The sequence below is a fragment of the Haplochromis burtoni genome, unplaced genomic scaffold, assembly GCF_018398535.1.
Source record: "Haplochromis burtoni strain Fernald_Lab_line unplaced genomic scaffold, NCSU_Asbu1 Contig_306, whole genome shotgun sequence".
NCBI lineage: Eukaryota > Metazoa > Chordata > Actinopteri > Cichliformes > Cichlidae > Haplochromis > Haplochromis burtoni.
The window spans coordinates 67,889-91,699 of NW_024582667.1; the positions used below are offsets into that span (position 1 = coordinate 67,889).

General features: G+C 38.7%; 1 protein-coding gene across 1 annotated transcript in view; it reads left to right on the plus strand.

Moving 5' to 3' along the window:
• The window catches only part of cntn3a.1 (contactin 3a, tandem duplicate 1), a 74,298-nt gene that overhangs the window by 3,200 nt on the left and 47,287 nt on the right, over nucleotides 1–23,811 (plus strand). Inside the window, exons 2-4 of the mRNA XM_005948305.3 lie at nucleotides 7,253–7,396; nucleotides 20,008–20,140; nucleotides 23,138–23,313. Of these exons, the coding sequence (XP_005948367.1) occupies nucleotides 7,342–7,396; nucleotides 20,008–20,140; nucleotides 23,138–23,313 (364 nt within the window). The 5' untranslated portion in view covers nucleotides 7,253–7,341. The remainder of the gene's footprint in view (nucleotides 1–7,252; nucleotides 7,397–20,007; nucleotides 20,141–23,137; nucleotides 23,314–23,811) is intronic.

Genomic DNA, 23,811 nt, shown 5'->3' on the forward strand with positions numbered 1-23,811 from the left:
TATCTATCTATCTATCTATCTATCTATCTATCTATCTATCTATCTATCTATCTATCTATCTATCTATCTATCTATCTATCTATCTATCTATCTATGCTTTAAACAATGGTCCTTACGGAGACTTAAAATCTGTCTTAGAGGATCTGTCTTCCTTGCAGTAATAGCAGTTTGCCTTTTCTCCATCAAGGGCAGAAAATTACCTCCCATGATGACAGCTGAGATCAAGCAAGTGCTAAATTAGTGTATTTAAAGAACTATTAATTGGGAGGCTTTTATTATCCTAATTGGCATCCTTAATTGGTAATTTAGTAAAAGCATGTGCACTGGGATTGTCAGCTTGTGCCTAAAAACATTTATAGAGTGTTAAAATTACTTGTAAGAGAAGGCAAGGCAGGTTGATTTGTAGAGTTCATTTGCTCGAGGCAATGAAATTTTGAGTCTCTGGTTATAAAACACAAGAAGGCGTTAAGATCTAAAAAAACATGAGGTAAAATTAAAGACAGTACATAATCAGTACTTATTATCTATCTACATATCTGTTTTCCAAAACCATGTATATATATATACTAATTTCAGACTTTTTCAATGAATTTGTTTCTATGGGTTTAACCACGTAAGCAGAAATGTTTTTAAGGGTTTTTAGAAAATGTTGAAATGGATTTAGATGCATGGCTCTATTCTCGGTTCTAAATTATTACCACACACTGGCTCATTATGCTAAAATTTGGTCTTGGAGCATGTATGCAAGCAGGGAGAACCTTTCAACATGCTCAGTTGCTCTTGTCACAGGGGAGATTGGAATGAGCGCGTTAGTGGAGCGCCCCTGGTGCGGTCTGGAGAAATGAAAAAGCTGGCATGTGTTATGTCACGCCTGCAGCTTGTGTGCTTAGATCAAAACACTATTAGTCTCTTTGTCTTGTGCCACTATTTGAGGTAGAATCTTGGCTGGGGAATACACTGGCACTTCCTTTGCCTCCTGCGGTGTGCCATTTGTGGGGAAGACGGAAAAAAATATTTGGGCATACATAAAATCTTTAGCTAAAGAAAGTTTTGTTGTTACTCATCATATGCAAATAGATTCTTCTGTGCTTCGTCAACATTGCACTTGTGTTGAATTCTTATACGTAGTACAATAATTAATACAGTGAGAAGTACAGTCACATTTAAATTGTGCAAGGGGCTACAAATACAGATATGGCACCATGTTAAAATTTAGCAAAACCCATAGTGACAATGAAAACAAAGCATAGTCAATATCTACATACCTTTATAAAAATAAAGTAAAAAAACATCTAAAATACATGTAGTGCAGTGAAAAAGTATATTTAATACTTGACAAAGGGAACCTGTGAAAAAGCTAAATGCAGTTTTGAAATAATCTTTTCATTAATAAGTAGGTTAAAAGATCTCAAAAAAAAGTGACACATCAACACACGAAGTCACCGACGTCTGTCAGCTAGGAAAAGGTTACAGAGCCATTTCTAGCCATTACTCACACATGAAGAAAACTAGAGAAAAAGTAGTGAGCCTTCCCAGCAGTAGCCAGCCTACCAAAAATTTAGTATTACATGACTCATCCAGGAGGTCACAAAAGAACCCAGAACAACATCTAAAGAACTGCAGCCATACTTGCCTCAGTTAAAGTCGTGACTCAATAATCAGAAAAAATTGGAAATATGGAATTCATGGGAGAATTCCAAGGAAAAAAAACACTGCTGACCAAAAAGAACACAAAAAATCCTGATAACCTCGAGACTGTTGGGTAAATATTCTCTGGACTAATGAGACGAGAAGGTTTGAGTCCCCTTACAACTGGTGTAAAACTAACACATCATTATATAATAAGAACATCATAGTAACAGCCATTTATAGTGGTGGTAGTGTGATGGCCTGGCTGCTTTGTTGCTTCAGGATCTGGATGACTTGATGGTACCATGAATTCTGCTCTCTACCAGAAAATCCTGAAGGAGAATGTCCGGCCATCAGTTTTTGCCCTGAAGGTCAAGCTTATTTGGATTATGCAGCAGGACAATGATCCGAAGTACACCAGCAAGTCCACCTCTGGATGACTAAAAAACAAAAACAAACCAAAAAAAAAAATAAAAAATGAAGGTTTTGGAGTGGCAGAGTCAAAGTCTGGACTTCAACCTAGTTGAAATGCTTTGGCATGGCCTTGAACAGGCCATTCATGCTTGAAAACCCTCTGATGTGGCTGAATTATAACAAAGAAGAGTGGGCCAAAATTCCTCCACAGTGATGTGAAATACACACTGCCAGTTATCATAAAAGCTTTATTGCAGTTCTTGCTGCCAAGGGTGGCACAACCAGGTAGAAGGTTTTGGAGGCATTTACTATTTCACATAGAGCCAGGTAGGTTTGGACAGCTTTCTTTTTTCTCTAATAAATTGAATTATCATTTTAAAACTGCATTTTGTATTTACTTGGGTTATCTTTGTCCAATATTAAAACTTGCTGGATAATGTGAGGCACTTAAATGTAACAAATATACAAAAAGAAATCAAGAAGGGGCCAAAGACTTATTCACCGCACTACTATCTACTCCATTATCAGTGGCACTTGTCTGGGAGGTGCTTGTTAAACTTTGATTTGTGTGTGGTGAATCCAAGAATGCAGGACATAGAAATAATTTCACATTTGCTACTACTACCAGTCTCAAGTTGAGCATCACCACAAAATAAATTTTGAATGACCGGAGGCACTCGGAGCTGTGAGATGAGCCACACGTGCAAGGAAAACACTGATCGAGCTGGTGTCTGCAGATTAAGTGAAGCCACAGCTCAGGTGATTAAAGATGCAGCATTGTATGCCATTCCTCCTGGTCTTGTCTCATTCCTGCAGAGTGTGGGAGTCTGGCCTCATTCATGATTCAGAGCTTGGGGGCCGGGAGGGGCTGGAGGGAGTGCATGTGCGTGTGTGTGGGGGATGCTCTTGCTTCTTAGTGTGAATTTTATCTTCATCTGGACTCTCCAACCACAAAAGGGACCCAGAGTAACCTTCTATTAATATATTTTTAAGCCCTAAAAACTGATGACAGCTGAAAGATCGGGTGTAGGGGAGAGGGTCGAATCAGTTGCCATCACTGTCAAAGTGTGCGGTTTACTGAACTGTAGTCTATGGTTTATAAGCTCCAGCTGGTGCTGTCAGAGAACAAGAGGATGAGTGGTGTCACTTTGACAACGCTGAAATTTGGAGAAGTGCTTTGTCTCTACAAATCTGAAGCTTCCCTGGAAGCAGCTGCGTATCCTCAAAAGTAAAACGAAACACTCGGTTTTGCATTCAAAGTTCTTTCTGCTGTTCTCTCATAAGCTCCTTTAAGTCAGAGAAGATTTCAAGTTTAACTCATTAGCTGATTGACAGAAACCAAACAAGCGCGATTTAGTCACTGAAATAAATTTTTAAGCAAAGATGCCAAATATTTGATGGGCGTAGCTTCTTAAATGTGGGTATTAGCCGATTTTTCCCGTCTTATATGCGCAAATAAATTCCGTTTCCTTGGGTTTTAAAACAGACAAGTTCACTGGGTGGGTGGATGCTTGAGCATTTGGCTGCTGATAAGACTGCTGGTTTGACATACCATATGCCAGAGACACACTAAGGAAAACGATGGTTGGAGCTCATTAAAATTATTGTGGCCATGTGTAATGAACTTGCTAACTGTCTTTGAAATGGTTGCCTTGAAGACAGGGATCTGGACTTTGCCCACTTGCAGTCAGTTGCCATCTTCAAAGTCATTTTGGTTCTTTAAGATGGTGTTACCACAGCAATAAGGTACTCAGTCTGCTATCAGTTTCAGGGGTCAAGTTGGCAATTATTGCAATCCGCTTGTCATAATATGACAATTAACTGTGATAAATAAGTAAAAGACACAAATCTGTTGTTGTCTATATATGGCAAGAATCACACCAACTACTTACATTAAGATAGTCATAGTTAAATAAAACAGAGATTCAGACATTCCTCCACAAATAGTGACATAGTTGCTGTAAGATAGCAGTTTAACTGTATGATAACATAGGTGCTCAGCAACATTGCTTTAACGTAGGGAAATACAACCAGCTGGCAGATAGCTGAGCCAAGTCGTTGATGAATTATGCTCATTAGTGCAGATTGATTGCAATGTGTTGTCTTAGTCACGCAATGATTGGAGAAAGGTTGTCTCCCACCCAGCAACCACTTTCAATTGCCTTGCTATGATATACAGTGATGTAGCTGACCAAAGAAAATCTTGGTGAAGTCATGCCTAAGTTGGTTGATTGGTTACAGAAAAAAAGAAGCTTTTTGTCTGTATTTAACTAAATCTGCCACATTGCAGATTAATTAAATGTAGAGCCTTACTCTTTTAGCTTAAATTAAATAATTTACAAAATCCAGTGTTGTATATTAAAGAATTTCCACATAGTTATTTTATTTCAGTCATAACAACAAACTCAACATATTCTGGCTCATATTTGTATATATTACCAAAAATATAATAATGCAGACTCAATTCTGGATCGCAGTACAATAATTTTGAGTAAAACTGTTAATCAGCCTCATGTCCTGAGCCGTAACAGTTCCTGTTGTGTATCGTTTTCCATTTGATGGCAAACCGTCCAGCTCGGTTTGAACACGGCTGCTACTCTAGTCTCTTGAGCCTTCAAAGCTGTGTAGAACAAATTTAGACCAAACAGCAAAATATGTCAATTCAGATATTTTCAGTCTCAAAGCTTCAAAACTTTGCAGGGTTTTCTCTTTATCAAAGTAACATGGACGATTTGGTTGGATGAGCTCTTGTCAACCAGCCGACCTGAAAGCTTCAGGCTAATAACTTGATGAGTGACAAGAAGAAGACAGCGCTGTTAGTGAGTGTTTGCGTGTCATCTCACTGCTTGAGAGAAGAAATAACAGGGTCCCCCAGCTGGTACTGGTATAAGGTTATTGTGGCAAATGAGTATGCAAACCATTTCAAATATTCTGATTGGATTTGTACTGAAAAACTGGTTAAGGCATTAGTCAAAAAGAAAGAAACCATACAAATGTGTGTTCTTCATTACATGCAGTGCACCTGTTTTATTCTCCTTTACTTTCATCTGCATATGTGCAGTGAGAGGCTGACTTTGCGGCTGCGTTCTATTTAAGTGTTGTTGAGTTTGTGCAAATTGGGTCAGGAAATGTTTAGGCCAGGACTGTCATTCCAGGCCTTGATCATAATCCATTTTTCAAACACGGGCTTTTTTTCCAACAACATGAAAGAGGTTGAAACTTGAAAGGCAAAGTTTGAAAGCCTTCCTTATCATTAACTTTCATCTGATAAAGCAAACAAATGAGAGAATCAATTTGTGATGAAAGTAAGTCATTGGCCTTGTCGCTACCACTTAAGGTCACGAGGCTAATCAATTTGCACTGAATAGGAAGTCAAATGCTGGCCACGACTCAACTCCCCTAGACATCATCTTAGTGCTGAGCTTCTTTGGATCAAAAGGCTTTCTTTTGTCCCTCCACTAACCCTGTTGTCTGATGTCTCGTGTCTCGAGGCTTGCAGCCTAATAGAGATCAAAAGATTGGTGTTAGAGGCCAGCAGATAGTAGCTTTTTTGAATGGGGCCTCTCAGTAGTTCACACATTCCGGTCATGTTCAGTTGTGTTGCTGTCAGGGCAGGATAAATTAATTTTAGATGACCAGACTGTAAAACGTTTAATGGCTGACAAAACAATTACTTGAACATTTTTTAAAAAAACATGAAGCGTTTGTCGAAATGCGAGTGTCAAATTGCAGTGACAGTTCAATCTGCAGCCCGTGGTGACACACACGTTTACTTTAGTAGTCAAATTAAAACTGTACACATGCACATTACATTAGATGTCGCCCGGACATTGAAGTAGCAATGCGCAAGTGTGCGGCTGGAATTTTTAAAGACTCCTATTTTTTCAATTAAAGACATAATGTTGAGTAATTTATTCAGCACATTTCTCACAATTATTCACTCAAAGGAGGCACATTCCAAAAATATCCAGGAGCCCTTGGAGGGATTTGAAGTGTCTCTGTTTTATTAATGAAAGCCAACATTTACTCCTGACATTTGCATCATAATAACTGCGAGATAAGTTGGAACTAAGATGACTCTCTAAACCCAATCTCCATAATGAGATTTATAGGGGAAAAGTGTTGCCTTTAATGGTTAAGTACATGCAGAAGGAGGAATAGTGTAGGCAAATGTGTCAGGGACGCAGTTGATATATTCACATAAGCATCAGTATGCTCTATCATGCTTTTCAGCGGCGCAAGGATAGAAGGCGCGCATATAACTGAGAAAGCGTAATCGTTCAGTTGTCTCTGCTTTTTTGGCACGCGGCTCCTGATAGACTACACTGTATGTTCTTATTAATTCCCCCCCTCTCATTTATTTCAGCATGCTTATGGTTTGGAGTCAGAGGAAGCTTTACCATCAGTCAGTTAAATGTTCCAGGGAGAGTCGGTTTGAACAAAGGCAATGGCTAATTTCCCCCCTTCATCCTTTTTCACTCCATACGCAGCCTCACGTACGCAAACATTTATCTGCTGCTTTATCAGAAAGGATCTTGGCTATCACCATGTTAGGGATGTATGTGTATTTAAACAAATAAACAGGCTGCATCATTGTTTATCAGTGACGGGAGGAGTGCGACTTATTCTCATATCACAACTTGTTTGGGACTTCATTTAAGTAAGAAGGAGAGATAAATTACTGTTTAGCCTTTGAGAAAATCAATTGCAAGTCTCCCAGGGGGACTGAAAATGTTTTTGTACTGTGTACAGTCAGCGCTTTGTGTCAGACGTACATAATCCCCCTTGTTCAGGCAGAATCCAAGAGCCAGGACGCTACTTTATTACGTGCTAGGGATGTGTCTGACAACCAGCGTGCTTTTTGTTTTGTCTCAGTAAGTTTGAGCACAAGTGAGCAATCCCTTTATGTTTCTCTCGCAGCCATGATCCCTATTATGAAACGTTGAGCACACTTAAGCAAACTCTGCAACAGTGGAAGCCTTTTGTGCACCACAAGATCTGCAGCTAAAACAAAAAGCACCTGCCAAATATTACCTGTTACCTAAAATACGTTTTCTACATGTTAACATTAACTTCTTGTTTTATATGTCACAAACATGGACAGTAATGGTTCTCATGAAATCCATCCAACTGTTTTGAATCGAGATTAGAGATTTTGAATGTTTAATGGTCTCCTCCCCTTTGCTTTCTTTCTTCTTTTTTTTGACAGAACAACAGTGAAAGTGCTGGAAAGGACAAAGCTGTGATTCTACACACCTGTGATTGGAAGTGAGCTTTTATTGACCTGAGACCATTAAAATGAAGTTGCTATGGAAACTTATAGTGCTGCTGTCATTGGTGGAGCGCCTGGCAGGTAAGCCTCCCAAACGTGTATTCTTGTCTCGATGCCTATGGTCTATGTTGAATTCAGAACAGATGGCTCTTAAAATGAAAACAGAAAAATAAAAGATTTTTTTAAGGAAAAGAGTGCCCAAAGCTTTGAACAATTTTACAAATGTTAGGAAATGTTCATGTTGCTGTTCCTTTCATTGGCAGCTCAAGGCAAGAAAATCGACAATCTCTCAGTTGTGCATAGCAACTATTTCTCTCTTTCTCTTTTTCTTTTGTTTTTTCCCAGGCATTGCATCCTGTTGCAAAAAACAATCAGCCAGGTTTCCATCTCTGAAAGGCAGCCTCTTTCTATCAGTTGAGCGTGCAGTCATTCATTTTAAATAGCGCCTCAATTGTTACCTAAATGAGATCGCGCCGGTCGTAGTACTGGAATCTTGCTTTGTGATCTTGCTTTTAATGAGAAACCTAATTTTCCTCCCTTACAAATTTTTCGGGGTCAAATGGTAGCTCTCTGCAGAATGTCAGAGTTTGAAACTGAGAGCAAGATGAATAAGGGCTTTGTTGCATGAGCACAGTATCTTGAGGAATGAGTAATCTTTCATGTTGCCTTGCTCAAAATCAGCAGCCCCTCCTCACAGCTGGGACCTAAAATAATTAGTGTGCGTGCATGTGTTTGTGACTGTCACTGTGTGAATTTACGTGCACACGCGGGTCTTTTGTTTTTTTCTTTTTCAAAAGCGCGACGGCATGTCGGCACCTAAAATTGCCTACATGGCAATTAGCACCACTTATCACTAATTCCAATACACATCAGTGGACGTCTAATGAGGCTTTCCTCGGGGAGCTGTGACTTGCTATGGGATTACAATCTATACCACAATTCTGGACTGCATATTATGGCCTACTTAGGCATTCTCTTAAATATACAGACAAGACAGTGTCTTTGACATCGATGGAAACCCTGGAAGAGTTTTGATGTCAGACAAACTGCCTACAGGAGACAATTTAGGGCTGCAGTCTGCGCAGTCACAAAATTTGCTCTTGCAATCACGAGCTGCAGAACCCACATTCAGACGTTGCTATTCAAAGCAATTTAACGCTTAACAAAGGAGCAGAGGGCAAATCGTTTCTGAAAAGCATTGTGTTGCACGCCCCTTGCTTCAGTCCTGAGCCTGACATTCACAGTTGGTAACACAGAGTAACTGAGCATTAATATTCAGTGTGGAGTTACATTACATTGTTCTGCTTACGATAGAAAAGCATGGTGCAATGTAAGTACAGACCTCCAAAGCCTCTGTGTTCTACAGAAGACATGATCATTCTTTCAGCATGCAGACTTGAAATACTTGGTAGAGACAGTACTTGGTAGGTTATTTATCCAGACTCTGTGTTCTTTTTAAGAGTAAGCATTGGCTGTGTGGGAGAGCAGTAGGGCCAAGGGGAAGTTATTCCCATAGTGAGTTTATCTGAAGTTAACCGCCTCTCCCCCTATTGCTCTCTGAAGGTTTCAATGTCCGGTTGCATGGGTGTGCACTATATACAGGAGTGAGTGAGTAAGACAGAGAGCAAGAGAGCAATCATGATGCAGTTTGCCCACATAGATGCAGCTAACCTTCATACTAGGGATACACCAGTCCAATATTTGGATTGGTCTGATCCTCAGAAAACACATTTGCATCGTCTATGGGGCTAAACTGAATTCTAGGATTTCAGTGTTTACGAAGCTATGCTAAGTAAAACCACAAGCACTGCATGTGGTTGCTAAAGGCAGAGCTATCATATCATAGGGACGGGGTCAGCAGTTGAGGGTATTTCACACCTGCAGTACTGACAGGTTTTTGACTTGATGCCAAACTTTGGTCAAGTGAGCGCAGTGAGATTAGGAGTAAGGAAATGAGGAACTAGCATGATCATGAATGGCAGCGGCCTGCATTAACCTAATGACTCTCACACTGAGCTCTAACATGTGAATAATATATATTTTCAAATTGTATTTATTTTTGTTTAATTAATCAATCAGATGGTTTTCATTACATGTTCATTGCACAATTTTCCTTAAGAGAAAGAAGTTAACGCTGTAAAAGGTTTCCACAGGTGACCCTGTTAAAGGATGAGTTATATTTGCAGCTGCCTCTGTCTCTGGATCACGGAGTGGACTTTTTTTCACTCAGTCTGCTTTTGGTGTGGTGCCGCTGAGCTATTGGTAGGCTGTCCGCTCTGCATTGCTCTCTGTGTGATTACTGTGCAGATTTCATGAGGAGCACGAGCATGTTGCCTCAGCTTCTGGTCTGACATCTGAGGTGGGGGAAGCTAGCAGGGACCAACACAGAATGTCAGTTGCTCCTGTGGAATGGTCTTTTAGGTCAAAAATACCCATACAGCGTACACTATGTCCTCCACCATGTCCACCTGTTTTTTCCACAGTTTTTTTGTAATTTGTTGCATCTGCTCTGTCACGTTCCTGGGTCTGTTGATCCAGGGTTTGGAGTTTTAGTTTATTTGGATGTTATGTTTAAGTTCTTTAGGGTAGCTAAGTTCATTTGTTTATTAGTTTTGTTTATTAGTTTCTCTTTGTGTTTTCTACCCCTGTGTTTAAGTTTCCCTCTCCCTGTTTCCCTCTTCTGTTGTCAAAGTTTATATTGTCTTGTCTGCATCTCATGTTTCCTGTTTTATTTTGAAGGTCTGTGTCCTATGTCAGTGTAGTCAGCTTTGCTTCCTTTGTCTGGTTATGTCAGACTAGTGTCTGCTGTTTCCCCGTGTGTTTCCACTTCCCCTAATCACCCTTGTGTGTATTTAGTCTGTGTGTTTCTGCTCATTCTTTGTCAGGTCGTCTGTTGTTCACGCCATGTTTCTAGGTTTCATGTCCAGGTTTTTCATGTTGTTTGTTTATTTCTCCCAGTTTAGGTTAATGTTAGTTTTCTTTCAGTTTGCCTTGCCCTTTGGACGTGGGCATTTCAGAATGGCTCTAGCACTCCACCTATGCCGGTTATGTTGAAGTACTACAGACACACAGTTTGAGCTGCATGAACGAAATTTATTGCTTGTATGTAACATGCCAAGATGGACGAAAGAGTCCATGGAGACCCCATGATCCAAACCCAACACGAAGTCCAACATTTTGAATTGAAAATGGCAATTTTTGCAATTTCCAGGCATTGTACTTTTGTGAACTCCTCCTAGGGATCAACTTCAACTTCATATTCGGTCAGACTAAACTACAGACCTGGGCCACATTAAACTGCTTTTCAATTTTCACCACGTGGCGCCATAGCGAATTTCGATAATTTGCCATGATATTTTAATTTGTTCATATTCCCACATGCATTGTCCAATCTGGACCAAGCTTCTCAGGTTTGCAGCTCTGCTCCTGAAGACATTTCAACTGCAATATTTGACAGTGTTCACAGCATCACCTAGTGGGAACAGGAAATGTCATGTTTTACACTTTGGGGTAATGTTTCAAGGCGGATGATCCCAACAGCCTCAAATTTGTCCAGGAAAGCCTTAATGAGTTGGTCTTAGGTTACATTCAAAACTGTGAGCCTTCATCGAAAGGCGTGGCCCTGGCGGCATGGTGAATTTTGATGTTTTACCATGAAGCACAAAATTGCTAGAACTGAAAGAAATGTTGGCCAATCTCCCCCAAACTTCACAGGCATGATGAAGCTGGATTGTTGTATCACTACTTAACACAGCAAGCAACTTTGGATCAAAGGTTTTTATGTGACTCTGTGGTTCTGTCATACTGTCTTAAAACAGTCAGTGGAACATCATAAAAATGTATTACTCGTGTTTTATTGAGAAATTCCATTTTTATCATGAAGTAAGTCATTACACGTAAAGCCTTGAAGGAAAAGATTGAATTTCTGCTTAATTAAAAACGAAATTCTGAAATATTCAAATGAATCAAAGGGGTAGTGTACAGCAATCTGGTCATTAGGGAAAAAAAATACTCATGTGTCTTTTGTCATTTGCTGTGGATAGCAGCTTGCCAAAAATGATCTTCTATTGATGCAAAATATTAATTTGAACACTTTATTCAAAGTTCTACAAATTTACAAGCATCTGCCTAAAAATAATTGGCAGGAGTACAATCCTAGAAACATCTATAGTCGGCATTGAAGGAGAACAATTTTAGCAAAGCTGGATACAAAAACACATAATCCCATTGAGCTGAAAGGTTTAACCAGCAATCAAATGTTTGTTTGTTTTTTCTCTTCACAATAACTGAGAAATAACATTGGAAGAATCTGCCTTACGTATAAAATTGGGCGTCTTCACCTTTTAAGAAGTCATATATTTTGACTTTTATTGTCACAGCCAAAATGCACAGCCAGTAGCTTGGCAAAGCAGTGGTGTCACTGAGGCTTGCACACGATTTTCTTTAGTTTATATGTTGTGGAAACCTGTAAGAAATCAGTGAAAACAACAGTTATGAGGGATTGTGTTTCAAATTGAGGGACCAGGTTTGAATGAACACATAATTACCTTGGGGCATCTTGGAGTCCTACCTGATAAGAGTAACCACAGACAAATACTCTCTGATCAGCAGGTTAGTTGATAAAGTTGGCTAATTTGGGCTCACAGATCATTTGGGCATTTCAGCCATGCTAAAATCAGAGTTTTAGCTGTTTATAATCCCTGTTTGACAGCCAAAGCATGATGTGGTATACAAACACCAAACAGGTTCCAGTGCACCAACTTAAAGGCTCACCCAAAAGGAGTTTTATTACTTGTTTTTCATAGTTGAGAATAGTAAACTAATGCCCGACACAGGTTGCTTAAATATAATCAGGATTTTGCAGACTGCATATTGATATGTTTACTTTTCAAAGCATATCATTATAAACATATTTATGATTTTTAGCAAAACTGCGCTCCCCTAATTGTGTAACGGGGGATCCATTTGCTCTGCTTGCTGCATAGCTAAGCTAAGTAGAAGGGAAAAAAAACTTTTATTAAGAAAAAACAAAAGGGAAAATAAGAAACACACACACACACACACACACACACACACAAATGTTGCTTACCTCGTTTATATGCATTTGTTTCATTTGAGCATACTTTGTTGGGAGTCTTTGGTGGGATTTTTCCTAAGCTCTTTGTTTCACTGTGCACTTTGACAAGTGTGCAAAGCCCCTTCTCTTGACACAACAAGCAGAGGACGACTGGTAAAATTAAGATAACAATACTGATTGCTCCAAGTGCTGTAAATACTGCTCTTTACTGCATTTAGCAACAAATGACAAGTGCAAAACTGATCTGATACAAAAATTAAACAACAGCCAGTGTGTTTGCTATTGCCATTTTATTTGCCAATAGGATAGTGGCAGTCAACAAAAGCTCACATAATGAAAATGTTTGACTGAAATATGGATTTGTATTCCCAACAAAACTTTTTAGTGTAGATTGGGTTCTTTAAGATTTTTTAAGATAAACCTGAATTTTGTTTTTTGTTACAGCCAGCTATTACTCTAAATTGAAAACATGTTTTAAAATACACATTTTACTGACACCAAATGACTTAGTGATGCAAGTGAAAATGAAACTTTTAGCTAGCAGTCTAATACAAAGTAATGGAACATCTTTCACTTTCCTTTGTACCCTCATGTATGAATCTAAGACGTGAGTGGAGTTTCAAATATTGACTCACTCACTGATTCATCAGTACATGGCAAAGCCTTTAGGAATCCTCAAGCAAGATCTCAGAGTGTCTTTGAAGTTTTCTATACAGATATGTAAAGATGTGGACTGTTCCTCCCTGTGAATATTCCTCCCATCAAGAATAATAAATAACGATTTTGAGAATCCATCCATCCATTCATTTTCAAGTCACAGCAGCAAGAGACTTAACAGGGTATTCAAAGAATCCCCCAAACACCTGTTTCTAGCTTTGTTTCGGGAACCCTAAATGTTCTGTGGGTCATACTCTGGGGTCTTCTCCCAGCTGGATGTGCTCAGCAAGCCTCCAATGGAAAGTACCCTATCCTAATCAGCTTCCTATACTACCTGGAAAAAAAGCAGCGTCTTTACTGTAAACTCCCTTTGGAAAGCTGGTACCCGCAACATTATGGAATAAAATCAATTTGAACCCAAAGGTCACGATCTTAGGTCAGGAACATAAAAGCGATCCTTGGCCCAGGAGCCTGTTGAATACTTGAAGTCAGAGCATATCCTTAGTCACCATCATGAAGAGAGAGCAGTTAAAAACCTGACAATCTATCATCTATTGGAAATGTACCTGACTTTGTACCACTTTGGTTACACAAGGAGTGGGGTAGGGCTGTTTGATATAACAATATATATCGGATGATGATATAAAAACGTCTATCGTTTCATTTTACGCTATCGTTTGTTTCGTGGTGTCGCAAAATAAACTGTTTACAGCAATATTTTTTCATCTTTTTGATGGTCACTGTAGTGGCTATATTAATTTCCTAAATTTCTCTCTTTCTCTTATATTTTATATAACCACACTACTTATGCGTTGTCGTTAGCAACAACGACGGTAACACCATCGTGTGTCCGCTTGTTTATGTTCCACATAAACCTTTCACAATAAAGCTCAAGATCCTGTTGAGACTTTTTCAAAATAAACTGAATCACGTGAAAGAGCAGATTATTTCCGGATGAGAAGTAAAAAAAGAGCCGCCAGGTGCTAAAAAATAAACCTTAGACTCAAACGTTAGAACAGGCTTTTCCCCGCAGCACGCCGTGTAATAAATACTCACAAAGAAAACGGCGGCCGTTACAACTTATGTCTAAAAATGTATAGTTTCATGCATCGGTTAAAACACTCGACTCCAGGTACATGACGCCCAGCTGGAAACACTTCCCGCAAGTCGAGCTGCCCGAGATTCACAGAATTTACAGAAAATGTTACATTTTTGTGATTTATATCGTTATCAGGGCGATAGAATTGTTATATCGGGATATGAGATTTTGGTCATATCGCACAGCCCTAGAGTGGGGTCATATCAGTGTCAGCAATACCTCATGCCACTCACAAGTTTCCCAGGGTGGATATAGTTGTAGCACTCCTCACAAAAGTTCCCACAGTGTAAAAGAGCCCACTGTTCCATGGTCGCTGCTTCTCCTGAGCCCACAGCTTGACAATCAGTTGAAGCCTCCTTTGCATCACCCTGGAATAAAACTTTAGTGAGGCTAAGCTGTATGACTCCCTGATAACTGGATCACATCAACCCTCCCTCTTTTTACATGCATCTTATAAATACATTACCAGTAATATATATCTGCGATGGAAGAAAAACAGTAGCTTGGAAAACTGCTGTGAGCAGACATTGACTTTACTTTTTGCGTCACAGCATGTCAGCATTCCTGTGCACGAATGTAAACAGCTTATGTTTGTTACCTTGTGTAGCAGCAAAGATGCAATTGTACTTATTTTCTTAAATTACCATCAAATTAGTTTTCATTTGAAAGAATGAATGAAAATGATTGTTTTCCCCAGTCATTTATTTTCAGGGATTTCTTTGTCATAACTGACTCATATAGCATAGTTTATTAGAGCGTATGCAATCATAAACAAGACAAATACAATATTTTACACAGATTTCACACTATAGTCCCATATGGAAAAGAAATAGTAAAAACGTATATGATTTACTCATGAAAGTGGCCACTTTCTCATTACTTTCATATATTGTTTTAGTAAGTTTCCAAAACACACAAGTTTCATTATATAATTCTTCAAGGGATCTTATACCTGTTTTCACACAAGACAGATACAAACTTTATAAGATTTATATATATCTTTTCCATATGGGTTATCACTGTATATTAGGTTTTTAGTCTGTAGAGAAAGAAAGAAATCTATACTACATTGACGAAAATTAAAACCAAAAATGGTCAGGCATTCATGGCTGTGGTTAAAAACATTCTACACATTTATAATAAATATCCCTATTACTATATCTTGACATGTGATGGTTGACAAATGACCTTCTTACTCATGTACAGGAGGAAACTTGATTAAACTAGATGAAAATATCCTTCTCAAAACAATATATACCTGTCTTTATGTAGACATTCAATATACAACAGAGAACAACAAAGAAATAACTTTAATTTGTTACTCCCGTATATGGACTTGGACCTAATCAATTCTGTTTCCCCAGTGTACACAGCTCTGGAAACACTTGGTGCAATTGGTGATATTGCATTTGAGATGCAGTAGCTTTGATTTGCTAGAAGATGTGGTGACATGGTTGGAACATTCATGTCACATTTCTCTTACAAAGACAGTGTAAGTGAAAATGCAGTTAACTTAATTAACAAGGCTGCAGTACAGAACAGCACAGCACAGCACAGCACAGCACAGAACAGCACAGCACAGCACAGCACAGCACAGCACACCCCAGCTGATAGTCACAGCAGTATTGGCTGGCACATTTTTTTATTAGCTCTGTTAACTCCTGTTTTTCTTTTTATGTATTTGCAGTATTTCTCTGTAAGTTTGTAGCACTTGAATCACAAGACTGTGTTAATTTTCCCTCTCTTTTCTAGTGAAGTTTCTAATTATTTTATTCTTTATAGTTCAATATTTTGGTTTTTCATGAATTAAAAAAAGACTACCACATTTTTCAAGCCTTTGAATAAGATTTGATCAAACTCATACTGTGCTTGAAATAACCTGAACCAAACTGAGTAGCATTTGCTGTTCCTAAATGACAGACCTTAAAGATGTACCTTATCGGCCTGGACAGCGGGGAAGATGCCTTAAAAAGCAAGATTGGCTTTTTTTTATTTATTTTTTTATTTGATGCATAAAACCCTGAGCTGAAACTAATGGATTTGGGGCCTCACAAACGGCCGATACCTCCCCCACAGCTGACTCCCCATATGCCTATTTATTCATGCTGAGGTAAGCTGGAGGAATTCATTTGCTGTCAGCTAGTATTGAATTTGAGATTAGTTTTTATTTCAGCCTCTGAAACAGCTCTCTCTGCCTTCCACTTTTGCTCCGATGCTGAGTCTTGTGTTGTCTGAGGAGTCCTAGAAAACACGCGCGTATCACCATCTGGCAGCAGGTGACAGATATGAGCAAAGCCGGCTTATTTCATAATGACCTCCAGCTTTATCCTGCGGCATTCCCCAGCCAACTTCCTGTTAGGATTCTGGATCACTGCGCTTCTCTGATAGAGAACTTTTATCTTTTTACTTTCTGTATTTTATGGATCTTGGTGTTGGACCTGCTATCAGATTTTGACAGCCTGGTTTTAGCATGACTTTGACTTTTTTTTTATGTCTTACAAGGCGTAACAGTCTGTCAACCAGAGTGTCAGTGCTGATTTTAAATTGAAAACTTTCTGTTGTCCAGATGTCTTTGCAATATGTATCTGTTCTCTTTTTAGGCCAGCAAGTATACCTCCAAAATAACGCCTTCCTGGGAAGAAAAGAAATTTCTCACTGATTTCTTGGGCCTGTGGATTTCAGACTAGTGTAGCGTGTAGAACCTTAATGTTCGATTACCAGAAAGCAAGCTTGACAGTCATTCTGCATTCCCTACCGCATCTTGCTTTCATTCCCGTTAAGGCAACGAAAGAGTTTCAGAGAGTTTGCATCAGTTTGAACTGAGCCCCCTAGGCACAGCCCCAGGAACTCAATCCCTTCTCATTATTCTTATTCACCCTTTTAATAACAGTTGCCATGGTGCTGGCAACGATCAGGTAAGTTTAGCACCATAACCAAACATACAGTACTGTGCAAAAGTCTGGAGGCACCCTCCAATTCTTTGTATTGCAGTCCCAAAGAGCCAGACCTTCTTTCAATTTTTAAACTGGTGTTAAACAAGTTCTCTGGCCTTTGTGAAGGTCTTTCAGAGTTTTCCTTTGTTGCTTTTTCACTCATTTTCAGTCCAGTCCTTGTACCTGAAATGATTCAGAAGAATAATTTTGTTTGTTTATTAAATCACTTAACACTGACCTCTGAATCAATCAAAGATAAAAAGGCACCCAACTCAAGTTATGAACCAATGCTATGTCCACACATAACAGACAACTGAGCAAAGAATATTTTTTAAATGGTATCTTTAGCAACTTTAATACTAGCAGCCTGTCACAAAAACAGTTGAATGTATAAAAAATGCCAAAGATAACACAGTTTGACAGACATAAAATATTTTTTTACACGAACAAGGTGATTTTCAAAGAGCTATTGGTCGAAATTTTGTCATATCTCAGCATGGTGTGCAAAGTGTACTTTAAAAAAATGAGGAAACTGGATAAGTGGAGGACAGAAAAAGAAGTGGCATACTTAAAAAAACAACAACCCAAAAACCCCAAACATCTACAGCAGATGAACAGTATTTGGAAATCATGTCCTTAAGAAATAGGACAATAAATTCCGCCCCATCGGTTGATCCATCTACTGTTCACTGAAGCCTTAACAGAAATGGTCTCAGTGGAAAGGTGACTGTTGAGAGGCGATTCTTAAGGAAGCGAAACCAGGAGAAACAGGTGAGATGTTACATGAGAACTAAACTGAAAATCAGTCGCAACAGGTTTGATTGAATTATGAATCAAATTTGAACATTTTGGTTCAAATCGTTGTCAACATGTAGGGAGGTGAGGAGAGAGGTACGACAGTGAGTGCCTGCAGCCATCTGTGACACATGGTGGAGGCTCTGTTATGATATGGGGCTGCATTTCAGCCAGTGTTGTTGAGGATCTTGTCATAATTGATGGGATTAGGAAAAAAGTGTCAACACACTAACAGTGGAGTAAAAGCAGACTTGGATAGAAAAACACAAAGAAGAACACTGGGCTGGCCTCCCCAGAGCCTAGACCTGAACATTATTGAAACAGTATGGCATCATCGTGATTGAGAAGATAACAAAAAGCATCCAAAGAAGAAGAAATCTGGACAGATATTCCTGAAGACTGTTTATGCAAGTTACAAGAAAGTTTGCTTAAGAGATTTCATGCTATATTTAAAAATGCAGTTGGCTTTCAAGCTCCAAGGATGTTTGCACATGCTTTAATAAATTACTTCACCCATTTCCCATTTTCCTTGCAAATTCAAAGAAATGTGAGGTGGCTTAAGACATATGTTGAAGATAAATGTTTTTCTTATTGAAATTAGAATCATAATACTTTATTAATCCTTAAGGAAATTATGTGGTTACGATTGTTACAAGACAATACAAACAGTAACAGACTGAAGTAAATTAAATAATAAAATATATTACAAAGTTACAAAATATAAGAAATAGCTGTACTATACACAAATAGCACAATTATAAATATTCAGAATATTACAGATATTAAATATGTGTGATTTTACTCTTAAATGTAAACTGCTAAACTTTGTTATCCTTTATAGTCACTTTAATAAGGCAAATGATTCATCTCATGTTTGTCTTCCTTTCAAGTTCCCGTGCAATTTTATTTTAATAAAGGCTGCACAATAAGGATCTTCTAGTAATCATTCATCTCTCCTTTCTGCTTTGAGGGACATGCTACATGTAACAAAGATTATAATTAGACAGCCTTTTATTCTGTTTAACTTTCTTGAAGGGTTATGCTTGCAGAAAGGAACAATGAGGTCCCTTGTCAAACATCTCCACCCTTTCAGAGAGTTATTTTGAATCTTGAGTACTCCCAGGACTCCAGAGACGCGAGGATGATACCTGTCTCTCATACAGATTAGTTGCCCTAATGATGAAATATTCCAACTTCTGTGCCATTACTGAAATGCAAATGCTTTGTGGTAAACACAAATGAATTCCCCTTCCACCTTAAAAAGAAATGTTTATTGTAATGAAGCACTGACTACCACAGGAATCACTCTTATGCTTTTGATGAATAACATGTAATCTCTGTTGTACCTTAGTAATTAACCAGGAAACGAATGTCACACATGCTCCTGTCCTTGTTGTCTATGTTTTTTGTTCTTGTATTTAATTTTTTTTTAATCAAGGTTCTCTATTATCACTCCAGGAATTTAAATACACTGTTGTAATTAATATATATGTATTGGGTGTTTCGTCCATATAAAACAACACATAAAGAATGAGTATTGTAACAGTTCTCCACCATCAACACAGTGCATTAGTGCACAAATACTTTAAAGTGTAATTCAAGGTGATGTGTAAAAGCACACTCACACCCTCAAATATTTCCTCCCTCTCAACTTTGGAAATCAGAGAGTCTTTTACTTTAAGTTACGAGGGTACAATTTGACATGTCAAATGAGAGAGAAAGATTCAAATTAAGTGTTTGTTATGGCATTTTACTTCAGATCTTTTATTGGCTGACATCCCCTGGGAAGGCTGCAATAGGTTTGAAGGGTTTAAATTAAATTTAAGAGTGGTGGCAGTGTGGTTTGTTTTTGACAAGTCTGTACCTTCAGATGTTTGCATTAAAGTTTTATGAAGGTTACCAGCTGATTATGCAGTACTGCAGGGATCAAGCAAGTTCTACTCACATGATCGAAAGATCCATGCATGAAATGCGTACTGTTTATGCTTCTCCTGCGTAGAATTTTCCTCCCTCGCTCCCTCGCTAGGACTTCAATATCCACTTGCTTGCAGAAAAAAAAAACCCTGTGCAAAGTGGTTTTCAGTTTAGCAGGACATCAAAGCTGATCTAGTTTTGTTGGTTCTTCACCCAGGAAGCGGAGTCCTGCTGAGGCCCATGTTTACCAAACAACCTGGCAGTGTGGTGTTTCCCATTCGTTCTGGCGAAAGTCGCAGGGAGGTGGTGTTTAGCTGTGAGGCCCAGGGACACCCACCTCCTTTCTACAGGTAACAGCTGCAGACATGGCTTTATGCATGCTTCCCAAGTAATATTCCAGAGACGGAAAAGGTAGCCAGAAATTTTCTTAAAAACTGTACAGTATGGATATTTTTTTTATTTTTATAAACTGTGACCACTGTGATTTGTAGATGCTTGCCTCCTGCAATAACACATTTGTGTCTCTCTCAGTCACAGCCAGTACAGGCTTATTACAGTTTCCTAAGCTTCATCTCCCCTAATTCCAGTAAATTCCAGTAACTGAGTTGGGCCGCTTGTATTTTTGTGCTGTTTGTGCCTGTTGGAGCCTTTTTAATAGAATCTAATAGAAAAACCATTTCTATGTTCCACTTTGGGTAAGTGAAATTCTATTAATCTGTTACTTAGCCCTAATTAAGAGGTCCTTGCATCACAGCCATACAGTTTATAAATGCAGCTTGTTAACCAAGCACACGAGTGTTGGCTGCTCTATTTTGTCATTCAAATAGTTCACTTCAAAAGCAACATAACGTTAATAATAAGGCTTATATTAATCTATGGTAAAAGGATTTATCGCCTTAATAAAACTGATTTGATGTCATTGCTCATTCTTTGTAAATTATTAATTATTAATTAACTGCCCTTAGTTGTAGGTGTTTTGTATATTTGCTCTGGGGTGGCTGTAGCTCAGGCGGTAGACTGAAGGTAGAAGCTACAATCTGCAGAAGGTTTGTGGTTGTAGTCTGCATGCCAAATATCCTTGAGATACTGATTCCAACTTGCTCTCCAATGCATCCACTGGTGTGTGAATGTGTGTGAATGTTAGACAAAAAAACACTTGAGCATAGAAAAAGTGCTTGTATGATTGAGTGAATAAGGCATGTTGTGTAAAGCGCTTTGGGAGCTTCAGGAGAATAGGAAAGCACTATATAAGAATCAGTCCATTTACCATTGACAGCTTGACATTGATCTATACAGTTCAGTGAAAGAGCTTCCTGTCGTTGCTATCCCTGACCAGTGAAAAGATCAAGAGAGTCAAGCACCACCTCTCTGATGTCATTGTTGAGACTGGGTGATAGAGCGACACATTAATGGAGTTTCTTTCACACAATAGGAATAATATGACAGAAACTGTCTTTCTGCTGTAGGCTTTCTTTACAGTCCCACTGGTAAAGATGCACAGAAACTGCCACGGGGCATCTGATCTGAGGTTATCACTATGATAAACATGATGCAAATCACTTGATGGATTGAGGTGCAGTAAACAGTTGCTGCAGGTTGTCCTTGTTCAGTACACATACCCTGTGTAGCTGAGGAGTCCCAGTGCTAAAAAAAAATTAATGCACAGTTCTAAAATGTTGACAAATTAAAATAAATGAGAAGCAATGATTTACTTTAAAGTGCATCAAGCGCATAAGCTATTAATTTATAATCTATCAAATGGGGCTACATAGATGTTTTCTGGCAGGGTAATTAAATACAAATCGCAAAAACCAAGCATTTAATGTGTAATAGCTCAAAATGATCCCTCATACATAAGCATATGCGGGCGTTAATGTAGCTTGAAGATCCTTGGTGTTATGCCTAATGGATACAAATTGAAATGAATGTACAAGATGTTATCACTTGGATCGGCTGGAATACTTAATAAGCAATTGGTCATTTTAGTTTTTAAACGAAAACTCGTTTACGAGTTCAGATCTGCAAATTGTTCCGCCCTTCTTAGTTTAAGTTCTGAGGGCACGCCTGGATTCACATAAAATCAAATTTTGTTTTAATTAGTTCTTTAATTATAGCAGGTGCCACCAACTGTGGCAGTTGGTACACCACATCAGTAACTGATTTCCAGATTGATGACAGCTGCTGTGATATCTCTTTTGATGATGGGGCTGATATTTAGACAGACATATCGGGGGCATTGTTACGGCCTGTTATTGTCGTGTGCCAGCTAGCGGTGGTTTTGATTTAGCGTGAGGTTCAAGATGCCACATGTTGAAAGTTTGTTTCAAGGTATCAAGGACAAATTAACTTGTCTATAACTACGAAGCTATCACGATGTCACGTGGCCCCTAAATTTGTGTCATCTGGACTTCTGTTCTAGCTGCAAAACAAATCGTTTAATCAGTCCAGCCAACATATCTGCTGGTGAACGCCGCACTGCTGCATATGTCCCCGTTCCCTCGCTCCTTCAGTGGTTTTCCTCTCTCTGTTTGCCTTAATCCTTAACACTGTCCGTAGCAAGAAAGTCTAAAATAGAAACCTCAAACTTCCTTCTTTCTGCGAGCTGTGATCATCTAATCAAATCTGCAATTCTGCATTATTAGAATTTTTTAATACCTATTTTTCTCAGTTATTCTCCTGACTTTAAGTGCCCTGTGTACACTAGCATTGGCTGACTGTAAGGCAAAAACCATCATCATCAACTCTTAAACTGACCACATTTATCTAAATGTAAAAGTAGCTATGAAACAGAGTGGAACAATTTTTTTTTTGCAAAACATCGATTGTAGAACATTTAGGGGATACTCTTAATGGAAACTTAACCCTGAAGTCTTTGCAATCATTGAGGAGGTAATGGTCATGTGATGCATCATTAACTCGACAGGTTTCTTAGTACATTAACCTTAATTATGCAAATCAACTTAAGTCGCCCAAAGATTTTAAATATTGAAAGTCGATCATGTTCCTTGTGGAATATATGGAATAGAAAAAAAATGATCATGAAGTATTTGAACTGAAAGACATAGAAATAAACAGCTGTTTGAAATAACTGTTGATGATTGCTTCTCATTTAAGTATATTTATTCAGGTTTCCTGCAGCAAACATCAGTCACTGTCATTTCTTTTAATATTTATTTAATCCAGTATGAATTAAATGGATGCATATGGCTTTGTTTCTGAATCCCTAACAGTCTGTGACTTTATCATAATCTTATCACCAGACACTCTTCTTATGTGCATGACATTATTATGCAGATCAAATTATTTTACAAAGGGATTTGTGATGCGTCGTGCGCTTGCATTCACAGGTGGAAGCTAAACGACTCTTTCATCACGCCCAGACCGGGGTCTCGTTACTCTCTCATGGGAGGAAACTTACACATCGCACATCTTAATAAAGAGGAGGACGTCGGCATCTACCAGTGCATGGCATCGAACTCTTTCGGCACCATCGTGAGCAGAGAGGCCAGCCTTCATGTTGCATGTAAGTATATTCGCAGTTTTTTTTCGTGTCCGGATTTGCCAGTCGTTTCACTCAGTGGAGGTTGGATCTGAAGACTACAATTCTGAAAATGAAAATGGATTCTGCCCAAACATTGCAGCTGAATCTGGCAATCAGGATTTGCTGTGAGTAATGTAGGTGCTATTTTCACAGTTAATAAGAGAACGTAGATTGAAAAAGGTAATTTAGCCGGTCCTGCTTGTTGATCCTATAACACCCTTGTGAGTATAGCATATATACTGTGAGTAGAAGTGCACTCCTTGGTAGAGTACTTTTATAAGAAAGCTGCAGGATACCGGGTGCAACTTTGGCATGGTTACGTCCAACAAAGCCTTTAATTCAGCATTTGTCAACAGTTTATATTCTTTAGTCTTTTATTGTTTCTCTTCTGTTGTGTTAAGGTCACTCAGATTTGACTTCACTTCATTTGAGTTTAGTTCAGTCTATTCTGCCTTAGAAAAGTAAAAGCTTCATTGAACA